General features: G+C 43.9%; 1 protein-coding gene across 1 annotated transcript; it reads right to left on the bottom strand.

Moving 5' to 3' along the window:
* Positions 1-678: 678 nt before the first annotated feature.
* Positions 679-24,222, bottom strand: LAMP3 (lysosomal associated membrane protein 3). Its single transcript, XM_052649381.1, has 6 exons — positions 24,174-24,222; positions 16,950-17,704; positions 15,957-16,085; positions 5,164-5,221; positions 3,531-3,701; positions 679-818 (listed from the first exon to the last, which is right to left on the bottom strand). Exons 1-6 carry the CDS (start codon positions 24,220-24,222, stop codon positions 679-681), a joined length of 1,302 nt encoding a protein of 433 aa, XP_052505341.1.
* Positions 24,223-26,704: the final 2,482 nt, after the last annotated feature.

Below are 26,704 nucleotides of genomic sequence, written 5' to 3'. Positions count from 1 at the left end.
AGACAACAAATGAAGGTGAAGGAACTGGAGAACTAACATTTATTAAGACTCTTGTTTGCCAAGATCTTTGGTATATCCTTTACACTGAAAAAATGAAATGTTGGGATGTTTCTATTTTTTTTTTCTTTTTACTAATAATACATTTTAACAGTGTAGAATATGTCCTTTTAAAAATGATGGTGTATTAAGACCATTGGTAATTTAAGTAAATCAAGAGGTGGGAAAAATTCAGAAGTTTAAAATCACTTTGGAATTTACATTGAACTGGATTGGTTTTTTAAAAGTAAAGCAAAACAAAAGCCTAGAATTTGAGACTCTTTGAAGCCTGTAAGAAAAATCAGCGCAGTTTGAAAATGCCTTTCCCACAGTTTTTCCTTTGGTGTTTTGCTTTCTCCATCTCACAGGACCCTGCTCACATCCATGACTCTTGTCCCTAATTCTCCCAGCCAGGTTTGTATTATCAGGTGTGGATGGAACTCAAGCCCATATGGCCTGGGAAGAAGCGGGGTGGGGGCTCCCCGTAGCTAGCTTTGACAGCCTTTGTTGGAAAGCTGGTGTCCCAGTTGGATTGGGAGGGTGGGGCTGGCAACTAGAAAATGTGATCCCATCACTTCAGGCTAAACATGCAGCCAGCATTTCCAAGGCCTTAACCTTGCACATTTTGAAGAAGGTGGGGCTTTACATGCGTTCATATCCTCTACTGGGCCTCTTTCTGGTCACCAGGCATGCTGTTAGCAAAACGGCAAGCAGTACCGCGATACTCAGGCCCACGGCCACAGGGATTTCTCTCCTGTTTCTGTCACTGATGCATTCATCCGCTGCAAGTGAAGTCAGAGTAACAGGTGTTACAGGCTGGCCACAACACTGGGAAGTGATACTGCCCCCACCTGCCTCGGCTTCACAGAAAAGAGAGATGGAGGTACTGGGCTTGTCCCTGCTGCCTCAGGCACAGACGGGTGAAGATGGGAAGGGGAGGGGCCACTGCAGCTCTGGAACTTTCAGTGCCTCTGGCCACTTAAGAGGCATATTATACCACAGGTCCCCGGGCCCCACACCCAAGCGATTCTGATTCTGTGGGTCAGACATGGGGCCCAGGTGATTCTGACATGACTGGGAGGCAGATTCAACTTTGAGAAATACTGGTTAAGGCTAGGGGTCAGGATCAGAATCATGTCTTGACTCTAGAGCCAGGGTGAGCCAAGAAGCCTTGTTTCCCAATGTCAAAATCTGCACCAAATCATGTGGCCAAAGTATTCTATTTAAACTCTGTGCCTCTTGAAAGGGGCTGCCAGACAGCCCGGGCTCCTGACAGCAGAGAGAGCTTTTGCAGCCTCCCAGAGTTTGGAGAGAAGAGCTTGAGAAGTGGGGGCAGGAGCCTACTGTTTGAGATGACCATTCTCTTTGACAAGGCTGAGCGTTCACACTTGCGGGACTCCTCTCCAGTTCTCCGAGCCCCTGGTGAAGGGCCAGCCATCGGCCAGCGCTGCTCTGACCTCCTCCCCACAGTGCTGTGTGCGTCACACTGTCCTCTGACTCCCACAGCTCTTTGTACTTATGCCTTTTATAACACCATACTGTATGGTAACTTTTACTTTTTAACTGATTCCTTTCCCCATCTTCTCTCTTTGGTAGAAAATATTATTTACAGGATGACATACGACTTCACACTTGAGCATCTTTAGTGAACTCTGAGCACAAACAAGGACTGGGAACAAGGAGCTGAGCTGAAGTAGGGATGGTGGAATGAACAAGAGAAATATTCTGGTGGTAGACCAGACAGGGTTTTGTGACAATTTATATGAGAGGGCAAGGGAGGGAGAGGAAAAAATGGTAAGATAGCTTTCCACATCTCCTCGTGAGCACTGCTAATAGCAGGCCAGGTGTGCTGCTGAAAGGTTTTCTTTTCTCACCTCTGCCACTAAGTGGTTTCCCAGACCTGCTCAACTTCCTTCTATACACAGGTTCTGAGGGGGAGGAAGAGCAAATGCGTGTACTGTTTTTAAAACTGCATGATTAAATACAGAGGTGTTTCAACACTTCATAATGAATTTTAAAAAGAATTTTTCAAACTGGGTGTTTTGAGGCAAGATGACAACGTAGGGGCAATACCTACTAGCAAATTTTAATATTTAATCTTAAATTTTAATCTGGACTGTGGTAAAGTTCCAGAATGAAGATAGAAATTGTAGGACTCAGATGAAACCTATAGAAATCAGGGGATCCACAGCAAATAACACCTTACTACTTCCTTTGCTAAATGCTTTCACCAAGTGTTAATATATCTGGAGTTTTCTGCCCTCACATCTTCAACTTTACAGAGAAATCAAACTCACATTATAGAAATTTAATTTACAGCTAAATATCTGGCCAAATCAATTTTTGATAGTTGAGAGGTGCTATTATGTCACTGACATATTATGAAAGAGATGTTTTAGAAGCTAAAGTTCAATTCCTGCCCATATATAGAAATCCTTGTAACACTGTTTTCTCAGTGGGGAGAAAAGGGCTTTTTTGGAAAGTCACCCTGGGCTGTCCCTGGTCTTCTTGCTACAACCTGCTTCCCTCTGTTGTGGTAAACACCCAAAGCAGAAGCTGATGAAAACTAAGATTAACTTTGAGGAAGCACTAGTCGGGTGGCACAGCTTGGATTTGAGAAGAGGAGGTCCAGCTGAGTGTATTTCTGTCTAGAATTATCACATCTTTTCCCTCTGTAAGTGGGAAAGAATCTATTCCGAAATCTTGAATTTTACCCATCACTCACATTCAGGATGTTTAAAGTGTTCTCCAAAGACACTTGAGTTTACCAGTACTCAGCAGCTTGCTTGGGGAGGTTCAGTTTAGCCGCTCAGTTGTGTCCGACTCTTTGTGACCCCATGAATCACAGCACGCCAGGCCTCCCTGTCCTTTTGGTATCCTATCATTTGGCCTTTTCATACTGTTCATGGGGTTCTCAAGGCAAGAATCCTGAAGTGGCTTGCCATTCCCTTCTCCAGTGGACCACATTCCGTCAGACCTCTCCACCATGACCCGCCCGTCTTGAGGGAGGTTACCGATGGCAGTGTTCTGACTTTTTGATTGATTATGTGCATGTGTGTATAAATGAGTCAGAACATGTATTTTGGTCAGACAAGGAGAATGTAACCTACAACAGGAGGGCAATGGACATGAGTGGGTTAAGACATGTAGGAATTCCTTTTCTCCCCACCAGGAAAACAGTGTTACAGGGATTTCTACTTATGGGCAAGAATTGAATTTTAGTTTCTAAAACATCTCTCTCATAATAACTCAACGACATTAGGAGTACCTCTCAACTATCAAAAATAGATTGAGCTAGATTTTGAGGTTGGTTATTGACTCACACAATGGTGGGAGCGCTGGTCAGGGAGACTTGACCCTGAGAGCTTGGTGGTGGAAGCATACTGTTCTAGGATGTTCAAGTGATTCTTGTTCCTTTGAAAGCTTCAAACAAAAATAGCTTAAAACTACCCCGGTACACTTTCTCAGAAGTGTGTGTTTGTGACATAACTCACCATTTCCAAAGTGGTCATCTTCAAAATCAAAGGCTTGAAGTTGGACATTCACTGTTTTCAGCTGAAGGTGGGTTGAGAGCTGGATGCTCTGTTCACTCACACACTTGAAGGAATGCCCGACCACAGTTTCAAACATCATCATCGCATGTTTCATTCCTTGGTAAACTTTCGCTGAAAACACGAAGGTGAAATAGAGACATGTAAGAATCCTGGCAAATAGCTGTTGAGCCCCAGCTGTTGCTTGGCGGCCCATGAAGCGTTCAATGGCCTTTCTTAAATGTGGCTTTCTGGAGTTCTGCCACCTTCGCCTCATGAAACCTCACCCAGGTGCTCTCTGGGGACTTTTTCCTGCTGTTTGCAGTATTTGAGAGTCATCTCACTCACACTGAAATACGATAACGCTGAAATCAAATCTTTTGGGAATCTTTTCTTCAGTTATTTTAAATCATTTGGGGGCAGAGCTGATGTGGACAATTGTCAATGCTTGGGCACACACACACACACGCACACACAGTGCCCACAAAAACTTCAGAAATAAAAGAAGTAAGATTGTTCTCTGAGTCAAAATCACATGAACTCTTTACTAATAATTAATCAGAGCGGAGACATGCAAAGTTACTGAGTTGATTATTTGCATATCATCACACTGAATGCATTAATAGAGCAAAAGGAAGGACTAGGCCCATCATTGGGAGAGCTTGTTGCATCTTTCATGGACCCATTAAAAGGGAGAGGCTCATCTCCAGCCCTCTGAGTGCTGATAGAGAGAGGGACCTACTCAAAGACTGGCACTGTCTCATGCGGGTTACACCGTTTTCAAGGAGGTGAATGCTTAAGGCACATGGGGTTAAACATTTAAATCACATAATAACTCCACATGTTCTAATTACACCTCCACCAGGTACCTTTCTGAATATACTTGTTTTCCCAAATGGGAGAAAATTCATTGACCAGGAGGACTTATCTCTCTGGCCCCCTTGCAGTTACAATAAGAAACAGTAGCATGAATGAACAGATTAGCATTCTGCTTTTATACATCAGTTTATAACCTTGGTTTAACACCAGGTTCCTTGAAGAGACAGCTGCTACCTAAGGGTGTGCTAAGGGCTTCTGGGGCCAGGGACCAGACTGTGGACCTCAGTGAATTCACCCACAGGCTGTTAGTGAGGCAGCCTGGACCTTCCCTCCTCTCCTGCCACTGGCGGCACATTCGCCTGTGTCTGAGACCACATCACACACTGAGGGTCAGCTCACTGGGTCTGGCTGTGTGCAAGTACTTGATGTGCATTTTCCTGTTTAATTCCCACACTAGCTTTCCCATACTAACTTACCTATTGACATGTCATACATGACGTAACATGACATGTCATGAGATGTCATGACAGGTGACATACTTCATCTGTCACCATTTACAGCTGAGGAAATAGAGTTGAAAACATTTGCCCAAAACCACACAGCTAATAAATGGAGTTTGGACTCAAGCTGTCCAATTCTAGAGCTTGTTATCTTAACTACTGTGCTATTGTATCTCCTGCCTGTGTCTCAAATGCAGCATCACAGATTAGTGAGATGAACAATGAACTAACCAGAAACAGCATCATCGCTGGTGGAACAGGCCTCTCCACCTACTTACCTGGATTTGAGACAGTCAAATAGGCTTCCACTTCACTGATATAATATGAGTTTTCATCCTGTAAAACAGTAGTGTGTAAATCCTTGGTAATCTCTGTTTTTTGTTTATGATCCTAGTTTACAGACTGTTTAGGCAGGATTCTAGCTATTAAATCATTGATATGGGGGTTTGGGGATATGTCGTAATGGAACCATAATTGTGCTAGAAAACTTCCAAAAAAGTAAATACATCACACAATAAATATAATAAGTAATGGCTTGCCCCTGGCTAAAAATTTCTCTACATCATGCTTGTTGCTAGAGCCTGAAATTCAAATTCTCCTGGTAAAATCTGAGTCCCTTCAGCTAGGCCACATTTTTCCCAGATAAAATGCAAATATATCTGGAAGGTAAGTGGGTTGTGGGGTGGGGGGCAAACATTAAGCTGTTATTAGTAATTAGTATCTTAGGGTAGGGATTTAAACTGAGACCACTCATCCTTAAGGCTACTGTGGGTGGATTTGATGGGCTTCCCTGGTGGCGGAGAGGTTAAAGAATCTGCCTGCAATGCGGGAGACCTGGGTTCGAATCCTGGGTCGGGAAGATCCCCTGGAGAAGGAAATGGCAACCCACTCCAATATTCCTGCCTGGAGAATCCTATGGACAGAGGAGCCTGGTGGGCTACAGTTCACGGGGTCGCAAAGAGTCAGACACGACTGAGTGACTTCACTCATAAACCCCCTGGAAAAAATAGAGTATGCAAAATAGTGTATGTGTGTGGATTTTCCTGGAAAGGTTATCAATTACTTTAAACCGATTAATGGGTTCATATCTCCAAGCAGTTAGATGGAACCATGAAGGATTCTGGAAAGAAATGTTTAACCCTGAGATTACTGACTGCTCCCTAGAAGAGGACCTCAGGCTGTTGTGTTCAGAATTGGAAAGCATTTTATCCAGAGATTGTCTTTTTGGAAAAACAAAACAAACCAAAAAACTCCCTACAGAATAGCCCTATAACTTCCTGAGAGACTCAGAGTATGAAACGTTAAAAGGAATTGAACTGAGATATGAAAGGGTACATTGGAAAAAGAGTTTTTATTTTTTAAAGCAGGTGATTTATGGTGTTACCACTTTTAAGCATTCTTTAGAAAACCATCTGCAAGTAAGAGGAGTTGCCAAAAATGGTAAAGTAACCAAAATGAGAATCTGACACAGAATTACTTTTAGTAGTTATCAAAGGAATTTGACAATAATAATCTTGACCACATCTAGTTCATTTGCAAATTATTTGTGGATGAAAATGATGATTCCTTACACAGTAAGGGTTCCAGAGTACAAATTGTTCCAGTAAGGTCACTGCTATTAATGTACCAAACTCTGGATCCTACGGTTCACTGAAGCACCTCCACACTCTGGCTTCTCACCTCGTGCCCAGCACTTCTTACCTCGCGGGATAGTCACCTCTGCTTTACACCTTATTTAATCCTCACAACAACTAGGAGAAGAGATGAAGGCTCAGTGACTTGCCCAAGGTCACAACTCTAATAACAGGTGGCAGGGAAGATATGACCCCCAGCTGCCTGGCTAGCCTTTAACCTCTCTTATATCCACCCCAGACCAGGCAGTGCTCTAGGTCCTGGGAGAAGAATAAGACCTAGATGATTCATTCAAGATACTCAGTCTTGGGTCTCAAAGGAAAGTTGGACAATGTGCTTGGATCATCCATTTTTTTTAGAGAAAAACAACTGTGATCCAGGCCTTTCTTGAGTTGCTTTCAGACACAGTTTATTCAGGTTATTTTTTTTTTTTTTCCTACCTCTTGGCCACACTGTGTGGCTTGTGTGATCTTAGTTCCCTGACCAGAGATTGAACCCAGGCCTTCAGCAGTGAAAGAGCAGAGGCCTAACCACTGCATCACTAGGGAAGTCCCAGATTATTCTTTTAGTGGGGTCTCTTTTAGCCAAAAAGAGACCTGTACTACATCAGGGCCACAGTCACTGTTATAAGATCCCTGCCCCAACCTAAGGACAGAAAGAATCCATTGAAGGGTTTTAAGCAGGGCAGTGATGTGAGAGCTTTGTTTTTGGAAACTGGGCTGTAGCAAGAGACTGATTTAAGGAGCAGCAGAACAGTGGTGGTGTCAGGCTGAGCTCCATGAGAGACCTCCTGGAGTTTCTCTTTCCTGTGGCAGCTCCTGCATCTATCCTCCTCGTAAAGAAAGGGGGCTTGTATTTCTTTAAAGGTTTTACAGTTTCCTAAGTGCATTTTTTGCCTTCTTGGATCCTTATAACAACCCCTCGAGGCAGCATAAGTATTCTTATCCCATTTTACAACTGAGAATAAAGAGGTTCAGAGGAGGCAGGAATCTACCTCTGATTCACATTGTAGGTGAGACAAAGGAAGATCTTGTCTATGGGATCTTGCTCAACATTTTCCTTTATGGGATATGGAATTACAGAGAAAAAATTGTTGTGTAAGAACTTCCTTTCACATCCCCTGAAATGTAGTTGCCTGTACAGAATCATCTTTAGGAAGCAAGACTGGCTATATAATTTGTGCGTGCATGCTCAGTTGCTCAGTGTCTGACTCTTTGTGACCCCATGGATTAAAGCCCACCAGGCTCCCCTGCTCATGGGATTTTCCAGGCAATACTGGTGCAGGTTGCCATTTCCTCTTCCAGGAGATCTTCCTGACCCAGAAATCGTACTTGCATTTCCAGCGTCTCCTGCATTGGCAGGCAGATTCTTTACCACTGAGCCATTTGGGAAGCCCGTATAACTTGTGGGCCTAGTTCAAAATGAAAAATGCAAGATCAAAAGTCATTAAGGGACTTTTCTGGTGGTCCAGCAGTTAAGAATCCACCTTGCAATGCAGGGGGCGTGGGTTCAATTCCTGGTCTGGGAAGAGCCCACATACTGCAGGGCAACTAAGCCCATGCACCGCAACTGCTGAGCCCTCATGCTGGAGCCTTCGAGCCACACCTACTGAGCTCATGAGCCACAATTACTGAGCCCAGGCATCGCAACTACTGAAGCCCGAGCACTCTAGAGCCTGTGCTCCACAACTAGAAAGGTCACCACAATGAGAAGCCCGAGCACCACAACTAGAGGGTAGCCCCTGCTTGCCAAAACTAGAGAAAGCCCTGGCACAGCAACGAAAACCCAGCACAGCTAATAAATGAATAAATAACATTTGAAAAATCACTAAGAGTTCCAAGAGGGGAGGGGAAGCATTAAAGCAAGCATGGGCCCAACCAACGGCACGCCCTGATAGGAAGGTTTGTTCCTGCTCCAGAAGAACTTGGGCTTTATGGGGCTAGCGCCCATGGCGAGGCCCTCCAGAGCAGATGGCAGTGCCCACGCTCACTGCAACTTCATCTCATGATATAACAGGACAGAGCCCCAAGCCTATATCTTTCTGTTTTGACTGAGTCAAAATTAGACAAATATTGACAAAGCTGCTGTCTATCTTCATGGTGAAGGAATAACATGTGTTCGGCAAATTTATATAAACAAAAGATCAGAGGAATGTTTAATTTCCTTGCGATTTCAAGTTTTCTATAATGTATGCTGCCAATATTGAATGAGTCTTATTTAGATCATGGTACCCACTTTTTCTGTGGAGTGGTGTTAAAGAAAATAAAATTGTCTTTCATTTAAACTGGAGCAAAGCATTTCTTTTGGAAATTCAGAATTTGGCCTAATTTGAATGGCAACAAGGCTGAAGTTTATTCTATTTGAGGGGTTGAAAAGTTGTTTTTTTTTTTTTCTGCTGTAAAGAGCCATATGGTAAATATTTTAGGCTTTGTGGTTCTCTGTAGCAGCCACTCAACTCTACCATTCTAGCACAAAGCAGCTGTAGATGACATATACTCAAATAAGTGTGGCCATATTCCAAAAGTAAACATTTATGGACACTGAAATTTTGAATCTTATATGATTTCCATGTGTCATAGAATTTTCATTCCCCCCCACAACCATAAAAAATGTAAAAGCCATTCTCAGCTTGTGGACTGTACAGCTTGTGGTCTGTACATTTTTTCAGTTGTGGGCCAGATTTGGTTGGGGGGGCATAGTTTGTTGACTCTTGGGCTACACCATCAGTAAAATACAAGGTTGCTGAATACATTGGTTGGTTATGAAATGTTAGAGCGATGAATCTCCTATTTGGGAGAATAAAGTGTTGCTAAGAATTTTTAAACATTATTTTTAAAGTATGTCTTTGTTCCCATGTAACCTAGGTGGAGTTGTTGAATCTTTGTGAACATTCCAAACATTTAATTTTTTACTTACTCAATAGAAGAATGGGGACAACAGTAATAGGCAATAGTAATCCTCACATCTTAGGTTGATGTGAAGATTAAATGAAGGAATTATATAAAAAACTGATCACAAAGTCTCCATTCAAATTTTAACTAGCGTTGCTAACAAAAAGATTTTCCCTTCCCAGTAAACCTCTCTCACTGAGCTCAAAGGATAATTTATATCTATATCTTAGAGCTCAGATCCACTACCAACAGAAAAAGAGAACAAGCCAGTGAGCTAAGCTTAGCTAGCCCTATGAATTAAAGAAACTGGCTGAAACTTCAGCTCTCAGTGATGGGAACGGGGTGGATGCAGAGAAGAGCAGTGGGGTTGCAGGGTAGGTTGAGAGCTTCAAGCAGGTGTTAACCCAAAGCCCAAGAGAAATTACATGCCACACATTATTCAGTTTATAACGTCTGCTTTCTCCTTTGTCACCCGTTAGGTTAGTCTGCCAGATGGTTTCTCATTTGGGGTTGAGGCTGAAGAATGACGAATATCTACCATGACAGATTCTTGAAGATAAAGTAAAAAGCCTGTGTGTACCTATCAGCATTGACAAAAGAGGGCCAAGGACTCCTAAGAGCCAAGTATGGTACTTTAGCATTTACAGCATGTCCATTTGAATGAACCATTTGCTAAAAAACCGTCTCACTACTCAACCAATGGCTGCTGACAATGTGGCTCCTCACTGTCAGTGTCTCTGCAATATCTCATCAAAAAGAGAACTCTGCAATATCTCATCAGAAAGATTTTAGCTCAAGGAACCTAAACATCCTCCTTAGCAAAGGACAGGGTCCAGAGAAAGCCAATCTGTCCCGCCTGCCCGGGAAGGCAGCATATCAATGACTGTGATGCCCAGGGTCCCCTCCTCAACTTCTGCAAATTCTATCATGGGAGTTTCACAATCACAGATGTTCAGGATGTGGACATCAATCAGGCCCCTTTTGCTCAAGGTATGGTTACCATGGGGACAGATGGGGTGATATTTAGGGAGTTTGGGATTGACGTGTACTCACTACTATATTTAAAACAGATAACCAACAAGGATCTACTGTGTAGCAGAGGGAATTCTGCTCGTTATGTAATAACCTAAATGGGACAAGAATTTGAAAAAGAATAGATATATGTATGTGTACAACTGAATGACTTTGCTGTACACTTGAAACTAACACAACATTGTTAATCAACTATACTCCAATATAAAATAAGAAGTTAAATGGAAAAAAAAGAAAGAAATCTCTACTCTGAATGTCACAAAAACTAAAGAGGCTGTTTACACAGAGGTGCTAATTTACTTTTTGACCCCTTTGCTCAAAGTTCTCTGTGAAGTTTAGGTTTACTCCATATTAATTCATTCTTTCATCAAACATTTGGTAAAAATATACTGTGTATAAGGACCTCCTTGATGGCTCAGAGGGTAAAGAATCTGCCCGCAATGCAGGAGACACAAGTTTGATCCCTGGGTCAGGAAGATCCCCTGGAGGAGGAAATGGCAATCCACTCCAGTATTCTTGGCTGAAAAATCCCATGGACAGAGGAGACTGGCAGGCTACAGTCCAAAGGGTTGCAAAGAGCTGGACAGGACTGAGTGACTAAGCATAAGCACGCACTATATGTAAAGTCAGGGCTGAGCACTAAAGAGTGTAAATAAGTAAAAATCTTGCCTTCAAGATGGCAAAATGTGTGGCAAATGCATTAGTGGAGGTCAGGGGATATATGCAGGGTCCAGAAACCAAGAGAGGGAAGTGTCCCAGTTTACCTGGATGGAGGTGGTGACTGAGGTAGGGAGACTTCCTAGGGTGAAGATGAATTGATATTTCATCTCAAAGGATGAATTAGGGGTGGGAGGGGCATTCCAGGCAGAGGGAACCCCACAAGGGAAAGCATGACAGGAATGGTGGGCCACCCACTTGGGAAGTTCTGAACAGCACCCCCTGAGGGTGTTAACATATAAATGCTGATAACAGTTCTCAGGAAGCTGTAAGCTAAGACAGCTCTTAATGCCCCGAAAGGCTCTGGGAACACCAGGTGGTTGGGCACTCTTCATTGTCCACACCTCGGTGGCTAACACTGTGTCGCCCTGGGGCTCCTCCCTCTGGGTGCCTGGTTTCTTCCAGGTCCCAGAGTCAGTGCCGAAGGCTCACATTGCCCTTCAAACCAGGTGGATGAGAAAGGGATAGTACCGAGAACAGAAACATAAACTCTACACAGAGTTACTGAAAGATGTGTTGTTTTTAAAACAAACAATCCTGAGCAGGAAGGAAATTGTGGGTAGTAGAGGGTGAGAGGAGATACATTTATCCTGCAGCTGAAGAGTTTGAACAACTCTCGGCATGTCATCTTAATCAAATGAGACATTGACATGGAAAGGTTTTCAGTTCTTTAAAAAACGAAACAGGGAGAAATGAGAAAGGAAAACCACCTGTCCTGACCCTAAATGGGCCAGATGCCCTGCTCAGCTCTTTCACATACACCAGCCCAATTCATCTTCATAGCAGCCCCATCTTGAGAAAACAGGTTCAGAGAGACAGCTGTTGATTTGCCCATGGTCACACAGATATGATACAGATAAGTAAAGTCTTGACTGAACAACGTCAACAACAACTTCCCTCCTGGGAGGGGTTTTTCTTTGTTTCTGTAGCTGGCAGTGTTCAATTTTAAAAATTATGAGTTATTGTATGTGATCTGAAACCTCAAACTATTACCTATATTTCTTTTATTTCTCCCATTAGGTCTAGCTCAGTGTTGGGGACAAAGTAGGTGCTCAGTAAACTCTTATTATTGATAAACTGGCTGAAAAATCAGTCTTGCTAGTCAGCTTCTATTTATTATCCTACAACTTGGTTCTCTTTATAACATCTGTTTATGGATGTGAGAGTTGAACTGTAAAGAAGGCTGAGCACCAAAGAACTGATGCTTTTGAACTGTAGTGTTGGAGAAGACTCCTGAGAGTTCCTTGGATTGCAAGGAGATCCAACCAGTCCATCCTACAAGAAATCAACCCTGAATATTCACTGGAAGGACTGATACTGAAGCTGAAGCTCAATACTCCAGCCACCTGATGTAAAGAACTGACTCATTGGAAAAGACCCTGATGCTGGGAAAGATTGAAGGCAGGAAGAGAAGGGGATGACAAAGGATGAGATGGTTGGATGGCATCCCTGACTCAACGGAAATGAGTTTGAGCAAACTCCAGGATATGTTGACGGACAGGGAGGGAAGTCTGGCATGCTACAGTCCATGGGGTTGCAAAGAGTCGGACACGACTGAGCAATTGAACAAAAATGTTATTACTAACATGTATTCCAATTTTTTTAAGGCTCTCTTTTTCTCTAGCACACTGGTTCTCAATCTGGGGTGATTTTGCCCCTTGGGGGACATTTAGCAATGTCTGGAAACATTTTGGATTATCATAGCTGGGGTTGGGTGTCACCACCCTTATGGCAGAGAGTGAAGAGGAGCTAAAAAGCCTCTTGATGAAAGTGAAAGAGGAGAGTGAAAAAGTTGGCTTAAAGTTCAACATTCAGAAAACGAAGATCATGGCATCCAGTCCCATCACTCCACGGGAAATAGATGGGGAAACAGTGGAAACAGCATCAGACTTTATTTTGGGGGGCTCCAAAATCACAGCAGATGGTGATTGAAGCCATGAAATTAAAAGACACTTACTCCTTGGAAGAAAAGTTATGAGCAACCTAGATAGTATATTCAAAAGCAGAGACATTATTTTGCCGACTAAGGTCTGTCTAGTCAAGGCTATGGTTTTTCCAGTGGTCATGTATGGATGTGAGAGTTGGACTGTGAAGAAGGCTGAGCGCCGAAGAATTGATGCTTTTGAACTGTGGTGTTGGAGAAGATTCTTGAGCGTCCCTTGGACTGCAAGGAGATCCAAGCAGTCCATTCTGAAGGAGATCAGCCCTGGGATTTCTTTGAAAGGACTGATGCTAAAGCTGAAACTCCAGTACTTTGGCCACCTCATGAGAAGAGTTGACTCACTGGAAAAGACTCTGATGCTGGGAGGGATTGGGGGCAGGAGGAGAAGGGGACGACAGAGGATGAGATGCCTGGATGGCATCACTGACTCAATGGACGCGAGTCTGAGTGAACTCCGGGAGTTGGTGATGGACAGGGAGGCCTGGCGTGCTGTGATTCATGGGGTCGCAAAGAGTCGGACATGACTGAGCGACTGAACTGAACTGAACTGAACTGGCATTTAGTAGGTGTCGGCCAGGGATGTTACTCGACAACCCACAAAGCACAGGACAGCCCCCACTGCAAAGACTCATCCTTCTTAACCCAAGTGTTAATACTGCTGCTGTTGAGAAGCACTGGCGTAGAGGGTAGCAACAAGTGAAAAGTGACTAAAGTGTTGAGCGCCTTTCTCTTGTGGAAGAATCTAGACTTTCCTGCCTAAAGGTATTTCACATAGTTCAACTGTTAGGGCAGAAGGCACAGTGTCAGGGTCCTGAGGCCAAAACACAGGCCTACAACTGTGTTTCGTTGGGTCAACAGTGTTCAATTTTTTTTTAATGTGTTGCTCACTTAAAAAGTCATGTGCTTTTATTAAAAAATCTGGACTTCTGCCTTCTATTGAACACTGGCAACACTGGTCTCTTGTTACCACCTGATAGAGGTGATATGTAAAATATTCAACTGGCACAGTAGAGCAGTGGCCATTCAGGATACCTCACCCTCCAGAGTGAACGCTCACCACAAAAGACAGTGACAGTCCCCAGGGCTAGATGCCAGCCCTGCCACCAGCCTCCGCAGCTCTGGCTGTCCCCTCTGGGGAGGACCAGAACTCCTGAGCTCCTCCTTCTCGTCCCCTCACTACTGAGGCTGCTGCTCGTCACCTCACACATATGCTAACATTTTTCTTATACAGATTTAATGGAAAAATGAAGTCTTCACCAAAAGTGGGAAAATAAAAAATAAGGATTGTCTGTTTCAAGACAAAAGATATTTTTACTTTTTCGCTACTTCAACTACTTCGCAATTAAGACTAAATATACGTCAAAGCCTATGCTTAGCCCCTGTAATCTTGGGATTTGTGGCCACCACTTTGGCTGAAACAACTTCTCTTTTAAAATGCAGAAACTGGGACTTCCCTGGTGGTCAGTGGTAAAGACTCTGCACTCCCAATGCATGGGGACCTGGTTCGACCCCTGGTGGGGGAACTAGGTCCCACATGCCACAGCTAGAAGTTTGCAGACTGAAACCAAAGATCCCGCATACCACAGCTAAGACCCAGCACAGCCAAACAACTTTTTTTCAAATGCAGACATTCCCCAGAAGGCTAAGACTGGTAGGAACTTTTACTTTCTTTGGGACTTTTTGCCTTCTCTGGGGGCATAGCTAAGGCTGGTTTACAAACGCCATTTCTAATTCTCCCAAGGGTCCCACTAAGTAGCTATAACTAGTTCCATTCTATAGACAAGGAAAATGCCCCAATCCAGTCCAAGGTCATGCAGCTAGTAAGTTTTATGACTGAAAGTCAATCTTGATTTGTCTGATCCCAAAGTCTGTGCTCATTGCTCTCTAAGATCTGCTAACCAAGACCCTCTAACCTCAGGGGTCAGTTAGACAGGTAAAAAAGAGACCTGCACCGAGTCCCAGCTGCTAGGATCCTCTCGGCCTCTAAGACACTTGGTGGCAATCAGAAAGACCTCCTTTGAGAGGGGGAATGGCCATCACTGTGTCCCCAAGACGTCTGCCCATTTCAGTCACTGTAACCATAGCGACTAGCTAGTGTGCATCCACTTTCTATGTACAGGATCAAGCTCTTTACAGGAGTGCTCTTTAATTCCTTTCTCCCACTTTTCAAATGATAAAAAAATAAAACAAAAAACTCAAGCAGTTTAAGCTGCCTGCCTGATGTCAAAAGCAGAACAGTAACAGAGTCAAACTGGTAGCCAAGACTCTGAGCTCATGACCATGCTCTTCCACTATATTCTGTTGTCTGCTCCCTTCTAGGATATGGCCTAGAAAACCCAGCTCCTGGTTAGTCCCTGGATTTTGCCTTCTATGACATTTGACTTTGGTGTTAGAGTAATACTGCTTTTTGTGCCCACTGGAAATTTCTGTGAGTCTGTTCATTGGTACAACTTCCTCCTTTGGGTGGTTTGCATAGGGCACTGTGGTCAGGTTCCCTGAGGCCAAATTCCCCCACCTGGAGGCAAAGTAACCCCACCCCCCACCCCCGCCCCCGCCCCGCCCCGCCCCATGCCCCATCTCCAGAGGCATCAAAGCCCTTCTTGGGCTGCACAGAGGAGGCTGAAGGGGAAAGAGAGCAAACAGAAGATGTCGACACTTGCCTCCTCTCCATCTCTATGACCCTCATTCTTATCAGAGAACATCTCAAAAAGGCTTTGATGTCTATTTCCTCTGGAATTTAAAGTGAAGTGTGGGATTGCACCACTGGCCCTGGCGGGGAGGGGTATGCTGGGGGGCAGCTGGGGGTGGGCAGGGAAAGAAATGCTAGAGCCTGTTCGTGTAAGGATCTCAGCCTCACCTTGGTAAATGTGAGATTCACAAAGCCGCCCTGGAAATTCAAAAGGAGGTTGGATTTTCGGGAGCCACAGTTTCCAGAGGCTTGAGTTGCATTGGGGTCGATGTTGAAGTATTTCTGAGGTGAAAAGACCTAAACCAAATAAAATAGATGGACTCAATGAAGAGAACACTTTAGTTGGGAGACCAGAAACACAGGCTAGAAAGGAGTCTGAAACTCGAGGCTAGTGGGTTTTCACTGGGGAATTTCAAAGTCCCTGGAAGACACCTCTCATTTCCAATCTGTTAAGATTTTTTTTAAACGAAAGAGTGCTCTCACAGTGAGGAGTTCCTTCAGAGATAATTCGTGGCAGCTATATCCTTGATAAACTGTGTGAAATTTAATTTTTGTTCAGTCAAACATGCTAGACACTACAGGAAATGTTTTGCTGTCTAACAAACTTCTGTTTCAAATAAAACCCGAACGTGGAAGTTTTACTTGCAATCACAAAAACGGTGCAAGATAGGAAGAACTTTTATAGTGATTCTTTCAGTAAATCAAATATTCTTAACCCCTCACCCTCAATACCTCCAACCAATCTTCTCAATAATCTGGATTTTTCATATCAATGTCACAGGTGGTTGTAACAACCATTGAATGCAAACCTCTCATTTCACAGGAAAGTTGTTGAAGCTTGAAAGTCATCCAGAGGGACAGGGCCAGGCTGGGATCAATGCTGGACACATCCCACACTCTGCCCACGCTGGCTAAAAGTGAGGAATGTGCATATTTAAAATTTTGGCGTGTGCTTTCCTTTGTTCATACAGTCACTATCAGTGTCTATTTTCATAGGTATTCTAAAACAGGTTCTCTTAATAGAGGACCTTGGAGAAAGAGGAACTTGCAAGTGTCTGTTTCATTACAAGACAGAGGATGCAGGGGAACGTTCAGTTTTAGCAAGGCACTCTCACTCAAACTTTTCGAAGCTGTTGTTATGGTCCTATGGCCCCAACTTACCGACACGGAGTCTTGAACCGTCAGCTGTATCCCCATCTCTGCTTTGATACACAGCTTGCTTCCATTGAGAACCTGATAAAGTCCTGTCTTGGGTGACAATGGCTGTGGTGCGAGGGTGGGCCTGGGAGCTATGGTGGCAGGCGAGGCTGTTTGGGTGGTGTTGTATGCGGTTGTGGTTGGCCCTGGGGTGTGGGTGGGTTGAGTAGGTTTCTGACTGGTTGTGATGTTGTGTGGTGAGGTGGACAAAGTTGCTGGAAGGGTGGTCTGGTTACTGAGTTGGGTGGTTTTCCCAGTTGTGTGGCTGGCAGTCGATGGCCTGTTTCCAGTGGTGTGAGCTGCTGGGTTGACGGTGACTGGTGGTAAACTGGGACCTACACTGAGGCCAGCTTTAGCCTCAGTGACTGGAAAAGTCACGTGTGACTTGTTGGGTGTGGCCAGGGTTGTGACTAGGGTGTGGGTTGTTGGAGTGGTTGGTAGGGTGCTCTTTGTAGTTACTGGGGAAGTTGTTGCTAGAACTTCTATGGTTGTGTTTGTAGTTAGGGTCTCAGGGCTGGATGTTTTGGCAACTGTCTGAGAGGTGACGTGACCATCTGTCGATCTTGCTGCTGCAGTTTTGTGAGGCACTTGGTTAGTTGGTTGGAGGAGAGAAGGTTTTACTGTGGCCTGTCCTGTTGTAGGTGAAGAATAACCTGTGATTTCTGGAAACACGTTTGCTTTCATGTGACTGTTATGATGACTGTCATAATACCAAATCACTGCAAATTAGAAAAAAAATGTTACTATACCAACTAATAGCTCACATTTGTTAGTCCCTCCCCACTCCCACTTTAATGTTTCATTAAAATTAACATGCATTTTTTAGATCTGGGGAAAATTTACAAGGATAGAATGGTGACGTGAACATCGCTCAAAATTCTTCCACGAGGTCATAATTTTAACATTTTGATTGTACCCATGTTTTCACAGGATTGTGATCATACTGGGATTTTCGAAGCAAGGATATTGAAGTGGTTTGCCATTCCCTTCTCCAGCAGATCGCGTTTTGTCAGAACTTTCCACCATGACCTGTCCATCTTGGGTGGCCCTGTATGGCATGGCTCACAGCTTCATTGAGTTACACAAGGCTGTCACCCATGATCGTACTGGAGATATTCTTTCCTTTTGTCTGTACGGGGTGTGGTACTAACACCCCAGAGAGCATGCTCAGCTAGATATCTAAGTGTCAAGGTCACTTCATCTTCCATCTTCAGACATGAATCCAGACAGTTCCTGGGCAGAGTGTGTTTCTGGGTAGGATATTGCTGGGATGATCTGAAAGAGCTGGGGCAGCTTGAATAACAGGAATAAAGATCTGCACAGACTTGTACAGTTTTCACAGCATCATATAATCCCAGGCTTGAAAGGGACCTAATACAAACCCTAATCTAATGTGTGAATTTTACTGTTGGATGTTTTGTCATGTGTTCAGCCAATCTATGCATAATTGCCTCCAATGACAAGAGATTCAGTTCCCTTCCATTTTTTATTTTGCCGTCAGCTTTCTAATTGTAGTCCAATTTCTATCATTCCCTTACTTAACCTTTAGAGTGGTCCAGTCTTTTCCAGCTAAGAAATTAAATTAACCTATAAAGGCTCTGATATATCTGGTGTGCGTGTCCTTCACAGTTTGGCTTAAATGTCGGCTCCTTCAAGAATCTTCCCTGCCCTCCCCACATAGAACAGCTCTCCTTTCCCACAATTCTCCATCACAGTGTTATTTTCATTGCCCGCACCGCAGTAATCACTACTTATAATGATATAAGGGGATGGTATTCAAATATTTAACAACAAGCCTGGCCAGACAGCGTGTACCAGCCCTGATTATATGTTTATAGATTGTGCATCTCTCCCTCTAGATTAAAGGCAACCTCCAAGTGGGAGCTGTGGGTTTTTTCTTTTTTTCTTTCTACCACCAGGGCTTGTGCATTGAAGGTATTCAGCGGTTACAGAATGAATGAATAAATAACTGAATGTGTAAGGGGCGGTGATAACACTGTAGACCTCCTAGGATCATTCATATGTTTATTTGGCTGCTTTGGATCTTGGTTGTGGCTCCCCATCTTGGTTTCCCAACCAGGGATCAAAAGCACGTCCCCTGCATTTGCAAAGCAGATTCTTAACCACTGGATCACCCTCCTCCTACGATTATTAGAAGGCTCAAACAAGGTGGTTTGAGTAAAAGCCTTTCTGAACTATTAAGCAGACCTAGAATGTGCTTTATTGTCATCGGTTCTCTCCCAGGTCACCCTTCGGGGCCAAAGGCCTCTGGCTCTTTTTCAACCAGAAAAGCTCTATCCTTGTCTCCTTCAGGCACAGAGCAAACCCGGAACAGGTGCAATGATGTCTCAGCGGAGCTTATGATCAGGTGCACTGAGAGATGGTGCTGTCTCTTCAGTGCTACGGTTTCCTGGTGTTTACCCATTGTACTTTCACTCACTGGAGCGGGAGCTGCCTGGTGTCAGGCAGTGACTTGGAAAAGCATGGGGAAAATGGAAAGATTGTTCTATGCTGGTGTTTATAGAGTCTTGAATTTCATATCTAATAAACATCATCCACAAACTCCTTTACTCTCTCTTTTTCATCCAAGGTATTTCTAAGTGGATACTTTCCCCATAATAATAGCAATAAAATTCCAAGTTACTACAAGCCACTTACTACATGGCAGACCTCAGATCAAGGGTTATCTTCCATCAACTCTTCTCAAAAACCCTTTGACAGGTACTAATCTTTCCATGTTTTTCAGATGAGGAAACTCAGTTTTAGAAAATTCTATTAACTTGACCATAATTGTTCAACTAGTAAATTTTGGAGCTTTAGACCCAAGCCCCTGTCTGAAGCAAAGCCTGCCCTTGGATCTGTGGATGGGTGGAGGCAGGGTGTACCCCTGGGAAGAACAGTGAGAGAAGAGACAAAAGCAGAGGAGAGAAGAGTAGGGTGCCCCTGCAGTGACCCCAGTTCACCAAACCTTCATCATGGTGGTCCTTAGTGAGGCTTTCAAATGCCCACATGCTAAAACAGCGATCATTTTCCAGAAGAAAAGGCTAACTGTAAGTCCAGTAGTAACACTTATCAATTATTTCTGCACACCTGGTTTGTAAAAGACATTATTAATGACATTTAGTTACTTTAGACTATTACTAAAGAGTCTTTTCTGTATCCAAAATGTTTACTTGGACAACTGAAATGTATAATATTTGAGAGTTATATAAATTGATTTTCTGGGTTGTAGGTTTACTTTGTAAATCTTTGTAAAATCACTCCATGTGGAGGCTTTCTGCCCATATTGTAGAACCTGGGGCAAGGTTTCTCCATTCAAGGTTATCATGAAGGTTGACAGTTGTTGAAGATTTATTTTCACAATTCATTTGGGCTAAATCTGAGTTGCTATTTCCTGGGTCAAGAACCCAATAGGAATCTCATTAGGATCATAGTATTATGATGGAGAAATAGAATTCACTCCCAGACATGGTGTCTAGGAATATCTATAGTAAAAAGCAAAGATTGCTCCAGAGAACTCTGGGAGACTGAGAACCACCTGCCTTTTGCTCTCCTGGATAATTAGGTCCTTGATAAAATCCCAGTGTTTACCTTATGCTTATGAGCTAAAGTAAATCTTTTCAACTGAGTAAAATTTCCTCAACTGAGTAGCACACACTTTCAAAGGGGGAACCTTCCTGAATTAATACAATTATTATCTCTCAGTCGTGATGAATGAACTCAAATAAGGGGAAAAAACACATTGGCTATTTATGAATGCCCAGCACTCCAAACAGGATAAGAACACTCATGGTACCCTGTCAAGTGTTCTTGGGGTACAGGAAACCTTTGTGAGGTGCCCGGAAGTGATGGTGTCTCCGTATGATACATGACTTTGTGGTCAACAGATGCCTGGGGCTGCTAGGTGACAGGACCAAAAGTGACAGAGTGTGTTACAACTAAACTACTCTGGGAAATATTGTTCCTATATTCTCCTTCTCCCATCTAGCCCCTCTTCTCCTTTCCTTGTAGGAGTGTGAGATGTAAAAGATGGGCCGATGATAAGACGGAAATTTGACAGGGGTAGGTCTGCTGTGCATTGAAAGACGTCCAAGAAACTTCATAAGTTTGTTAGGTACTCAAGGAAACAATACTCTGAAAAATACTCTGTTTTTAAAAATCTATGTTTATGACCACACATATATGCCCAATCTTTGTCAAAACTGGGTCATAGTTTTTAAATGGGTTCTTTGACCCCTAGAGGTTTAGTTAAGTTCTCTGAGACCCACAAAGAGGCAAGTAGGCAGAAGCAAGGGCAGGGCATAACTCAGAATCTCTCAGCCCTCCTCCTGCTCAAAAGAACACAACCTGAAATCTGCACATTGATTTGCCAGGCTCTCACTCCCAGAACCTGAGCATCTCCTCTCCAGGATTCAAGAGACTCAGAAAATGAGTACCCTAGAGTCTTCACCCCTCTAGAAGGTGAGCTGCAGCAAGTGGTGTGAGAAGGTTTGGATTTCCCTACAGCTTACATGAGGATCTGAGAGAGACCCCGTCAAGCAGGCCCTGGGAAAGCCAGTGATCACACAAGTACTACTTCTCTTGGTATTTCCCAGACAGTGGGGCCTTCCTAGAGAGCCTTGGTTTGGTTTCCCTGCCACACCCAATTCAACAGCTATATGGGCGACTACACTGAGCCAAGTTCAGGTAACTGAGGCAGGTCTTTATTCTTAGGGGCTCCAAACCTTGTGAGGTAGATACAGAAATGGACTACACACCTCAGTGTGGCAGGGCTTATTATTGAAGCAGGCCCTCTGAGTGCGATGGGGTGAGGTGGGGAGTCTAACAGAAGTTCTTCAGCCAGACAAGAGAGCAGATGGCATCCTACAGGAAAGAGGAAGAGTTTGTGCAAAGGCACAAGGGCATCAGAGCCTGGCATGTCTGCAGAACAGCAAGGGGGTCAACATGAAGGGAACATGGGAGGGTGTGGGGAGGAGGGATAGGTGGAAGGCCAGCAGGGAGTGGGCCTGGTGGGTTTTGGAGGCTACACTTTGCACAGCTGTAAGGAACACAGCTGGAGAGTAAATGGAGCCCCAGGGGCCACATCCAGGGGCAGGGAACTGGGTATAATGCCCAAGCACTTTCTCTGGCACCTCCCTGGGCAGCAGAAGCAGCCCCAGCTGCATAAGGCAGGAAGACTGTTTCTGGATGTGTGGGGCAGCAGGGGTCAGCCTTTGGCAAGATTCTGCTCACAGTTTCACAGTTTAGTCTTAAAGCATTTAGCAAAAAGATGCAAATCCTGTCTCTGTTAACTTTCTGGGGGACTTGAGACTCAAAGAGAACCTTTGAACAAAAGGGGCTCCAGCCCTGTGTTGGAGACGGCTGGCTGACTCCCCCAAAATTCAGTCTCTCCTTTTTCCTTCGTAAATAGAACAATGAGTTGAAGTTGAGTGCTCACTGCTTGGAATTCATCTCCAAGCCTCTTTTCCAGATGGGAAAGATAGGAATGTGTGACTGAGTTCAGGCCAAAGCAATAGAAGAGGTAGGGTCATGTGGAGCTTCTGGGAAGGCTGCTTGGAGGGAGCTCAGTCACTCCTGGGGCCTCTCTGCTGCCTTCCTGTTTCCTCCTTCAATTAGCCTGCAAGCTGTATGTGATGGCTAGAGCTCTGCAGACAACGAGAGCTGTGAGGAGGTCTTGCAGGTGGAGGTCATACATAGGGTGGTGGGTCGATGAGAATGAGTCCCCACACACCTGCTGTGACTTCCTCTTGACTCATTTTCACTTAAGAGGGAAACAAACATTCACCTTGTTTAATTCACTATTTGGAGCTGGTCTCTTGTGTGCAACTAAACCTAAATTTAACTGATACCAACTTAAATCCCCTTATTTTACAGGGGAAGAATTTGAGATCAGGAAAGCAAAGTGACTGGAAAAAGATTACACAGTAAACTTACTTTAAAGCCATGTCTCTCCAAGCAAAATGTCTAATGCTTTTTGCTCATACCCAGTTTAGCGAGTATTTCTTGAATATATGCACGTAGGAGTGTAGTGCATAAGTGTAGAACATGGACCCTGATTTATTAGCCGAGTGCCTGTGTTCACCTCTAAGAATGTGCAGCTCAGAGAGGAAAGGGCAATGTGGCATTTCCCCTCCACCTGCCTGGGCATTTATCACACACTCATTGCATTCTTGAATCCCCCAGTCACCTGCCAGCCATTGAAATTTTGCCCACACATAGCTCAGAACTTATGGTTTTTTATTAGTTTGCTCTGTTAATCATAATAATGACTTTCCATTTTTGCCTCCCAAAGAATGTGAAACTCTAATTCTGAAAGTGCAGTGCAAAGGAAAACAGCCTGGATTAGGGCAGCTGGCTTGACTCTTCACCCAACTTTCATGTTATTTGGGTTACACTCCAGTGCAGGTGTGTCCCCCATTTGAGCACGTTAGTGGGGCCATGTGGACAGGGCTAGTTCCCTTACACATTGAAGTCAGTGGTAGTATACGGAATTGTGAATCAACAAGCAAGCTTTACAAAGTACATAAGAGGACCCTGTGTCCTAGGGAGAAAACGCTCCTGGTGAAAGCAGGGGATAGGGACATAAAAGGATCATTGAAAGCTTAGCTTCCTAGACAGTCTCTCTGATCTGAATCCTTGCAATTGAAAAACAAATCTTTGACGCCCTGGCTTACATCCTTCTGAGATGGTGCAGTTTGTCAGCCACATCTCATTCATCTTCACAACTTATTGTTACATGATATAAATGTGGCACTTCATTTGAGAAAAGCAGAAAAAGCAAAGCATGACATGCTTTCCCCAGAGTGTGTGCCAAGAGCCCCATTTTTAAGTCCTGGCTCAGTTCTTCACCTCTTAAATGGGAGTGATATCTATAAACTCTCCCTAATCAGGTGCCTAGAACCCATCTGGGAACCACAGGCAGTGTCTCTGTCTTCCTGGGTTGACACCTACTCTGCCTGACTCATGGTAAACAATCCAAACCATGGAAGCCTTTGGGAAACACTGAAGTGTGCTCCACATGCAGAGGAATAAAAAGACAGTCCCAGTCAAATACCCACAGTAACTGAAGTCACTATAGCTATTTTCAGTCTGCCCTGTCCCACCTTGGTCACTGGAACCAGAATGAATTTACATTTAATAGGACCAGATATGGTGGGGTCACCGTGGAAGGTCATGTGTGTCACTCACCAGCCAGAGACATGAAGAACAGCACCACTGCAGAGATCTGCCAGGACATGACTGGGGAGCCAGGGAGCACCAGTGCCTCGCCAAGCAGCTGCTGGGCTCAGCGCTCAGCACGGCTGGGTCTTCTGAACGGTGGGAGGCTGATGCCAGGGCAGGCTCCTTCTGCCCTTCACTCAGTTGTGGCCAAGAAATCAAAGTCACTTGTGTTACGAGAAGCAACTGAGAGGCCCTCCCAAGCAGTGCGCTGAGGGCGGGAAACCACAAGTGGCCCTCCGGTGAAAGCAGACACTTTCGGTTCTGCCTTAAGTGTTTGTAACAAATGGGGTGGGGGGTGGGGCATGTCCCCCAGCCCGATTAAGAGCATCTAAGATTATTTTCCACAAGAGGAGGTGGATCTGTGTCAGTACCTGCTTCCTTCTCTCATAAGCTGGGTCTCCATTTTTCTCTAAGATCTTGAATCTACTTCTGTATAAACCCAGAGACCCTTCTCAGCTGAGAGAAAACCAACCCCTCACTCATGAGGAGTGAGTAGGAGTCAAAACTCAGTAGTAGAGTGCTGTCTGTCTCTGTGTGTATTCACAAGAAGTCGGAGACAGCCCTGCTCGCTGCTCAAAGTAGCCTTATCTGGCACCCTCACCTTGCGGGGAGTGGGAAGAGTATGGTCTAAAGAGTTGGGGAGATCTGGGGTTTGAACCTGACCCTGCCAACTCAGCAGTTGTACAACCTTGGGTAACCTCTCTGAGCCTAGGTTTCTTCTGCTGTATAATAGGGATAATAATGCCTACTCCCAGTTGGTTTTTCTGGAACATGAATAATATTCAATGTCTTGGAAAGATGACCTTTTCATCTCTTATCTCCTTCCTCTATTAATTAGATGAAGCAATGATGGTCTCTCAGAGCTGTGAATCCCAGTCGGGAGGAATACGCATATAAGCAGTAGATCAGAGGAATGGTGGCTTAACTAACCAACTTTACATTAAAAAATTACCTTGCAATACTGTCCCAAGTTTGCTAAGGAGTTTTAAAAGTTTAAAAGTTAGTACTTTTAAAATTTAAAGCATTAATCAGCTATTAACAATATTGTAGGTGGTCTTTGGGGGCTTACCTGGTGGCTCAGTGGTAAAGAATCCACCTCTCAATCCTGGAGACTCGAGATGCAGGTTTGATCCCTGGGTTGGGAAGATCCCCTGAATGGCAATCCACTCTAGCATTCTTCCCTGGGAAATCCCATGGACAGAGGAGCCTGGTGAGCTACCGTCTGTGGGGTTGCACAGTCAGACATGACTGAGACTGAATGAACACACATGCTTGCACAGCTCCCTGGAGCTCCTGGCAGGGAGTGGCTGTAGCCTGATGGCTGTTGGATCACAGGTATTCTTCCCCTTCCAGAGTGCCCTGGAGGGCTAAAATCCCCGATGACCCTTACATCCTTCTTTACTAATACGGCAGGAAACATTCTATTTCTCAAGTCAAAATACTGGATTATAATTGTGGATTTTTTTATTTCTCTTTGCAGCTCTGTTTTTGCTTTGTGTATTCTGAAGCTCTGTTATTGATGTGTAAACACTTAGGCTTGGTATATCCTCTTGATAGATTTACCACTTTATTATTTTTAAGTGATTTTTATTTTTAGTCATATTCTTTGTTCCAAGACTCAATTTGTTTTTATATTAACATAGTTATTCTTTCTTTTGATTAGTGTTAGAATGGGATATCTTTTTCCATCCTTTTACTTTTAATCTATTTCTGTCTTTATGTGTGCGTGTGGTAGTCACTCAGTCATGTCCGATTCTTTGCAACCCTATGGACTATATAGCCTGCCAGACTCCTCTGTCCATGGAACTCTCCAGTTAAGAATACTGGAGTGGGTTGCAGTTCTGTTATCTAGGGCATATTCCTGATGCAGGGATCAAACTCTGGTCTCCTGCATTGCAGGCAGATTCTTTACCATCTGAGCCACCAGGGAAGCTCTTGTGTCTTTATACTGTTAGATAAAATGAGGCATACTAACATTTTTTTAAAGTTCATTTGAGCAAAATTCAGTTCAAATTGGTCAGGGTCAAGCCAGAAGTAGTTGGGAGAGCTCCACTGATAGAAGCTGGGGGAAAGACTTTTCTAGGGAAGAGGCAGAAGCAAAGTAAGGAAATTATTTGATTGGCTGCAGCTTCAGTGGGTGTGTTCTTTGAGAAAGTCAAGCTGGCTGTGTGTGATTGGTTGTCTCTAGGTTTCAGTTTCTTAACCTTCAGGCATTTCAGGCATAGGCTTTGGTTTGCTAAAGTGGGTTTCTTGTAGGTCACAAGGGTGGTCTTTTTTCTTTTTCTTTTCTTTTTAAAATATTCAATTTGACAATTACCTCCTTTTAATTGGGGTGTTCAAACAATATGATTACTGATATAGTTACCTTTATATCTACCATCTTGGCAACTGTTTTCTATTTTTTCCTGTCCATTTTTGGTTTCATATCTCCTCTTTCTCTATTAACTCTTGGTTAGTTACTTTTTAAAATTCCATGTTATCTCATCTGTTGACTCATT

The sequence above is a fragment of the Budorcas taxicolor genome, chromosome 1 (assembly GCF_023091745.1).
Source record: "Budorcas taxicolor isolate Tak-1 chromosome 1, Takin1.1, whole genome shotgun sequence".
Taxonomy (NCBI): Eukaryota; Metazoa; Chordata; class Mammalia; order Artiodactyla; family Bovidae; genus Budorcas; species Budorcas taxicolor.
Note: the sequence above shows the minus strand (reverse complement) of the source record. Positions and strands in the feature narration are given on the sequence as shown.